At 39.4% G+C, this 7,777-nt stretch overlaps 1 protein-coding gene across 1 annotated transcript; it reads left to right on the top strand.

Annotated features, from left to right (window-relative positions):
- The first annotated feature begins 4,210 nt into the window (after nucleotides 1-4,210).
- LOC134655139 (lipase 3-like) lies at nucleotides 4,211-5,752 on the top strand. The gene has a single exon (XM_063510593.1). It carries the CDS (start codon nucleotides 4,332-4,334, stop codon nucleotides 5,745-5,747), a length of 1,416 nt encoding a protein of 471 aa, XP_063366663.1. The 5' UTR covers nucleotides 4,211-4,331; the 3' UTR covers nucleotides 5,748-5,752.
- Nucleotides 5,753-7,777: the final 2,025 nt, after the last annotated feature.

The raw sequence follows: 7,777 nt of genomic DNA, 5'->3' as shown, positions 1-7,777 counted from the left end.
TCTATTTGTGATTGCCGTTTAATTACTAAATTCTCATGTCTACTGATGATTATGTTATATGTATTTTCTACTAACTATCTGCCTATGCCTACAACAGTACCAAAATATCAGAGCGGTCTATTATATAAGTACCTGTACCTAAACGATGCGAGACACAACATGTACTTGTACTCGTATATTGTGAATATTAAGTTACCTTTAAGTTTAATGCATAATAAGAACATTTATAGCCTATCGCAATTTAATAATGGACAGTGAATACTCTGTATATTATCAGAATTGTCGGGGCCTTCGTACAAAATTAAATACCTTATATATGAATATTCTTTCTCATGACTATGACGTAATTATTTTAACGGAAACCTGGTTATGCCCAGATATAGCTAATAACGAGTTCATGGATTCACGTTATGCAGTGTTCCGTTGTGATCGGGATTACGCGGGCAGTGGGCGCGGCATCGGTGGCGGCGTGCTTGTGGCCGTGCTGCGCCAGCACCGCGCGGCCGCGCGCGCACCGCTACCGGCGCCGCCCGGTCGACCCGCGCTTCCACCTCTTGTGGATCACATAATCGTCGAAATATCGATTGGTCATCATAGGAAACACGTCATTAGTGCGGTGTATATTCCACCGCAGCAACCGACCTTAACGTACGAAATACATAGCTACTTTCAGAGGCTGAAATAAATAGTTACTGGATTGTTGGAGACTATAATTACTCCTCGCTCGTATGGCAATATCAAGGAAACCATTCAAGTGTAATATCATGCGAAAATATATCCCTTCGTGAAAAGTGCCTTATTGATTTTATCGAGCTACATAACCTTACTCAGTATAATATATTTCACAACAGAGGGGGAAAGATTTTAGACTTATTCCTCACCGACGATTCTAACTGTACCTGCTTTCAAGCTCCCATCACTCTTGTACCTCCTGATGACCATCACCCTCCGTTTTACGTTTTAGTACCATTTAAGAATCAAAATAAAACCATTTCCCCACCGCCAAAATATAAACATTGTTTTGACAAAGCTGACTATACAGTTATTATTAAAGAACTTGAGTCAACTCCATGGGCCGACCTCCTCAACAACTTATCAGCTGATTGTGCGGTAACTGTATTTTACGAACGTATTTACACAATAGTAAAAAAATATATTCCGTATAAAAAAACCTATTCTGGTAAATTTCCCCGTTGGTTTTCCCCTGCATTAATACACATATACAAAAATAAAAAGCAAGCGTGGGTAAAATGGAAAAAATACACAAATTTAGTCGATTATGAGACCTTTTCCAAGCTAAGGAGTCGATTTAAATCAGAATCAGTTAAATGTTATAATAAACACTTAAATACAGTGGAAAACAGCATACAAGGCAATGTAAAATACTTTTGGACTTACATTTCAAATCGTAACCACTCTTCAGAGATACCTAACACTATGTCGTATCAAAATGTACAATCCAATGACTTGGTAGAAATTTGCAATATGTTCTCGAATTTCTTTCTTTCCGTCTTCGAACCTTCGACAGTAAGTGACGATTTTGACATCCCCGAAAATAATCCGACTTCTCATATAAACATACACAATATACATATATCTACAAGTAATATTACCCATGAACTAAACCAACTTGACGTATCTAAAGGTAAAGGCCCCGACAATATCCCTCCTATATTCCTTAAAAAAGTTTCAGAAACAATAAGTGTACCACTAACTATTTTATATAATAAATGTCTAAATGAAGGCGTTTTTCCAACTATATGGAAAACAGCAAACATTGTGCCAGTACATAAGGGAGGTTCCAAACACCTGGTTGAGAATTACAGACCAATATCTATTTTGTCCACTTTGTCAAAGGTTTTCGAAAAAATAGTCCATAAAAAAATTTACCCAACTATACATAATCAAATAATTTCATATCAGCATGGTTTCGTTCAACGTCGTTCAACAACTACGAATCTTCTTGTCTATACTACGTATCTATTCGAAAGCCTAGACAATAACATACAGGTAGACAGTGTTTACACTGACTTCAGGAAGGCCTTTGACAGGGTGGACCACCAACTGCTTCTTGAAAAGTTAGCTTTTAATGGCATACGTGGAAACTTATGGCGTTGGTTCAAGTCTTACATTACAAACCGCACTCAAAAAATCACCATAAAAGGGTACGAGTCACATGCTACTACAATTAGTTCCGGAGTTCCACAGGGATCCATTTTGGGTCCACTGCTGTTCGCAATATTTATAAACGATATAAGTTCCTGCTTTAACTATTGTAATATCTTACTCTATGCAGATGACCTCAAAATATATCATACTGTTAGTAATTACAACGACTGTGAGAAATTTCAGCAGGACTTAAATCGCTTCACGGACTATTGTCATGCCAATAAACTTAGCCTCAATATGGACAAATGTAAACTTATCAAATTTACAAAAAAAAGATTAACCCTAGATGACTCATATTATTTATGTAACACCAAACTAGCCATTGTCCATTCAATAAGAGATCTTGGAATTACATTAGATTCAAAGTTACACCTTGATCAACATGTTAATAACGTAACCAGCAAAGCTTTCAAGATGTATGGTTTTGTAATGCGCTCTAGTATCGATTTTCGTCTCCCAGGCACATATCTGCACCTTTTCAAATCACTAATTCGCCCCCAACTGGAACACAATGTAGCTGTTTGGAACCCTTATTATAGTAAATATAACGAGGCCCTCGAGACCGTTCAAAAAAAATTTCTCAATACTATGTACTATCGTTGTAATCGCAGTAGATTATCTTATCCAGAGTTACTAAAAAAATATTGTATGTTAGATCTTAGTTCCAGACGCTCGTTACTTGAAGCAAAAGTATTATATGGCATCTGTAATAATCAGTTTGACTGTATTGCTCTTAACAACAAACTCAGTTATAGAGTACCCAGTCGCAGTAGGCAGCGAGAGGCGCGCCCGCACCAGCTGTTTGTAACCGGCCGCTGCCGCACGCACGCTGGTGAGCGCGCTCCTCTACGCAGACTTGTCTATACTTACAATAAAAAATTTAATCACGTAGATATTTTTGGTTGTAGTTTAAGTGTTTATAAAAAACGTATTATTGATGTTTTAACAAACCCTACAATTTAAGTAGGTACTTCTTACAGTTTCTTACTTATAATGTATTTCCAGTACCTACCAAATATATAAATATAACTAACCATTCTATGTTGTTGTTGACACCGGGAGCCCTTAAGACTAACGGTGATTAGTTTAGCTCTGAATGAACATTATTCATAGTAATTAGTGGTAAGCGCCGTGGGCCACACATATGGTAGATATTATGGTAATTAGTGTAATAAGTATGACTTGTAGTGGCTGTTTGTTTACCTAAATAAATGAAAAAAAAAAAAAAAAAAAAAAAAAAAATTTCAAATTATGGTACCTATTATCTTACCTCTTATGCCGGTGAATTCTTCTTCTTCCTCGCGTTGTCCCGGCATTTTGCCACGGCTCATGGTAGGAGCCTGGGGTCCGCTTGGCAACTAATCCCAGTAATTGGCGTGGGCACTAGTTTTTACGAAAGCGACTGCCATCTGACCTTCCAACCCAGAGGGTAAACTAGGCCCGTATTGGGATTAGTCCGGTTTCCTCACGATGTTTTCCTTCACCGAAAAGCGACTGGTAAATATCAAATGATATTTCGTACATAAGTTCCGAAAAACTCATTGGTACGAGCCGGGGTTCGAACCCGCGACCTCCGGATTGAAAGTCGCACGCTCTTACCGCTAGGCCACCAGCGCTTTTTAATCTCGCAACAGCGCTCGGTGAATTAAGAACTATATTATATATGGAACATATATTTTTGAGTAAGTTGTATGCACCCATATTTTTAATTTTATACACTTGACTGTACAAAAATTACCCATTGTATTGTCATCTAGACCACGTAGGTATCCCGAATATAGAGTCGTATCAGTGAACCTAAGTGTGGTGTGATTGATATGTAAGATTTGTTTACACTGGTCGTTTAATTAAAATACTAGGTACTTAATTAACGGGTGAATCTAATAACGGCCTGTAAAAAACTGCCACAATTCCCTAGTTTTTATAATTAACATGCGATTCACGCACGAGTGTAGAGTTAGTTGCATAAGCCATACCAGCGTACGTATCGGTGGTGGCCGGCGCGGCCGCGGCCGGAACAGTCACATTAATCCGTGGAAGCCGTAACGCCGTGCCACAAAAAATGATTCGGTGTTTACTGCAAGGTCACGGTTCATACATTTATATATTACTGATTTGAGAACGATCAGTTTATTATTGACCTCTGCGGGAGCGCGCGCGTTATGGTCCAAAAAATATTTATTCTCGCATTTTTCGCTACCTGCCATGGGCAGCTCGCTGACTTACTGTTCCCTCGTGTGGCCAACACCGTTAGGCAGACGGCGGACTCGCTAACAAATAACCCGGTGGCGAGCCAGGCGACCAATGTCGCCGGAGGCCTGCTGTTGAACACCTTAAATCTCTTCACAAACGTACCCATCACCCTCGCGCGGTCTCTAACTGGCGGAGACGGTATCAACGGCGTCCCCGGGCCAATCAACGACAACAACCTGGTAGCCTTAAGCGATAACTTCCTCTCCGAGTTCAACTTCGGCCTAGGCAACGAGGACTGCAATCTTAACTGTGACCAGCTCATCACCAAATATGGACATTCAGTTGAGACGCACGATGTTCTCACCGAAGATGGCTATATATTGAAGATGTTCAGGATACCCAGTGATGGACCAGTTGTGTATCTTCAACATGGGTTGTTAGGAAGTGCAGATGACTATATAGTGGCCGGCCCGGACAGTGGAATAGCGTATCTCCTAGCAAAAGAGGGTTACGACGTCTGGTTGGGAAACTCACGCGGCTGCAAGCACTCACGGCGTCATGTCGAGATGAGCCCCTCCCAAGGCGCTTTCTGGGACTTCTCTTGGCACGAAGTTGGCTATTACGATCTTCCTGCTATGATCAACTACGCTCTAAATACCACCGGAAAGGAAAAGCTGAAATACATCGGCCATTCCCAAGGGACCACTGCATTCTGGGTGATGGGATCGGAACGCCCCGAATACATGGACAAGATTGCTTTAATGGTTGCGCTATCACCCGTCGCATTTATGTCCCACGTGAAGAGTCCTATCATAAGATTCCTAGCTCCCACAGGAGGTATAATTCACGCATTTGCAAAGATAATTGGGCTTTATGAATTAGCTCCGGATAATGCGTTGATGAGAGTATTCAGAAGAATAGCGTGCGGCGGGGGGCCATTTGCGGAAATCATGTGCACTAATCTTTTGTTCTTAGTGGCTGGTTACAACGTGGAACAGCTGAATGTGACTAATCTGCCTGTGATCTTCAGCCACGCGCCGTCAGGGGCGTCAGCGAAGCAGTTCGCGCATTATGGGCAAGAAGTGATCTCTGGGAGGTTTAGGAAGTTCGACTACGGCTCAGCGGAGAACCAGGTGCGGTACGGGTCGAGCGACCCTCCCGACTACGACCTGTCGCGTGTGACAGCTCCCGTGTCGCTAGTCTACAGCGACGCCGACTGGATCTGCGACGCGCGCGACGTCGACATGTTGTACAACCTGTTGCCCAACGCCATCGACATACACAAAGTACCGTCGAGAAACTTTAACCATTTGGACTTTGTGTTCGCGAAGGATGTGAAATATTTGATTTTTAAGAGACTGAGTAAAATGTTAGCGCGTTTTTAATCGTTAATGAAAGTGATTGCTATAGTGGATTAATTTGTGTTTGGTGTGATCGTGACTAAGGGCTGATTTAGACGGCGCGCGAACTCGCATGCGATTTTATGGTTCGTTTTTTTTAGCATTAGAAAGAAGGTAAGCGATCTTGACATGTCTTTTAATTGAAAACGCTTTTTAAAAATTAGTAACTATTACTTATGAAAGCAGAAGAATATAAATGATCGTATTAGATTCATAATTGTTACATATTTGCCATTATTTATTTTTAAAACTTGTTTTTTTTAATAAAAAAACACGTCAGGATTGTTTACCTTATTTCTAATGCTAAAAAAAAACGAACTATAGTTACATTGCGGACTGTTGGTTACGTCCAATTCAACCCACCAATCAAAACCCGCAATGTAACTAATGAAACTCGCATGCGAGTTCTCGCATCGTCTAAATGGGCCCTAAGACTTGACCATGACTGACGAGGTCAGCTCAGCTGCATACACTGTATAATATAGGCACATAGCCGTTATAGGTTGTGAGTTCTTCTTAGGATGACATGGGGTATAATCTCAAAATCCGTAACATCTTTTTCATAATTGCATATCAAACTTATACGGTTTTAAGCAGGTGATTGGCTAGGTCAAGTTGAGTGTTGTGTTGTGACTTGTAAATAGTTAGCCAGACAGCAAGTAAAAAACAAGAATCTTAGGTGACATAATCAGAATGTTATTAATGATAGTCCTTTTCAATATCTTCTGAGTTATTACGCGACTTCATTGTAGACAGGTATAGTCAGCTAAATATTTTATTAGACTTAAAGATTTGTAAAACAATGGAATGGATGGTTACCTACCTACTTAATATACCTACCATTACAATAGTCCATTGTCAATTTGTTACTGTATCATTCTTAGACTTTTTTACTTCTACGATAAGTAAATAAGTACGCTTGTCCGGCGACCGTACAGTAATAGGTATATGATTTTAAGTCCTAAGGGAGAAATAGGTATTATTTTATAGCGATTAATTATATTAAGTGGTACCTATCTTTTTTGTAAATTTGTTATAAATAAACCTTTGAGTATTGTAGAAATAATTAATTTAATGGCTACCTATGTATAAAAATAAAACTCAGGCTCAGTACCTATAGTCTTTACGCTACAGCATACGATAAAAACTCGCTTAAAAAGTCACATACTTAACCTAGACGGCCCAGACCAGACCCAGTACCACAGAATAAGTAAGTAATAGTATTATCATACCAGTACATTCACCTGCAAATCCTGCAATAATATGTTATACAACGAAGGCCGCAAAAATATCTGACACGATCTTATTTGTAGAGCCATAAGAGCGTGTCACATATTTTTGTGGCCTTCGAAGAGTAACATTATATTATTGCAGGCGACTGTACAAGTCTCAAGTAACATATAATACATTACATAAAAGAAACTATTTTTACAAAAAATATATGGCCACTTTGCACCCATCTTATATTTAAAATAGTTACAATTTTCGATATTCTTATACTCACGAAAACCTACAAAACGACTACCATGACAAATGTCAAGAAAAATTAAGGTATAACTGTGTATAACCGCCATCCAGGACTTCAAAATGAACATCAGTTTCGAAATCCGCACCCTGAAAACATTGAAAACGGGTACAATGATACTTCATCCACCATAACGCCTGGATGATCCACTAACCTCGGTGGCTCAAGATGGATCTTAACATGTCGTATGTGGGTGGGTCAAAAAGTCGTGGGTCTCGGTCAGAGGCCTCGGTTGTGCAATATAGACCAAAAAAAAATCATTTTCAAAAATATACAAAAAGATAGGATCCTAACCTAACCACGCACAGACGAAAGGTTAGCCAGTTTGACACATAAGTATAATATATACCTAATTATTTTATTTTAAAAGAAATTTACATTATCTCTACATCAATAACTATATAGCTTTCCTACTAGATAGATACCCACTAAGTACATAACCCATCACTGTATATATTTTATATCTACATGGGTAATATATTTAATTGAA

Source organism: Cydia amplana, chromosome 16 (genome assembly GCF_948474715.1).
Source record: "Cydia amplana chromosome 16, ilCydAmpl1.1, whole genome shotgun sequence".
NCBI classification, from domain to species: domain Eukaryota; kingdom Metazoa; phylum Arthropoda; class Insecta; order Lepidoptera; family Tortricidae; genus Cydia; species Cydia amplana.
The sequence above is the reverse complement of the archived record's forward strand: the minus strand, read 5'-3'. Positions and strand labels throughout refer to the sequence as shown.

Excerpts from the sequence above, each read along its gene's own strand:
- LOC134655139 (XM_063510593.1), top strand. The coding sequence starts at position 4,332 with ATGGTCCAAAAAATATTTATTCTCGCATTTTTCGCTACCTGCCATGGG.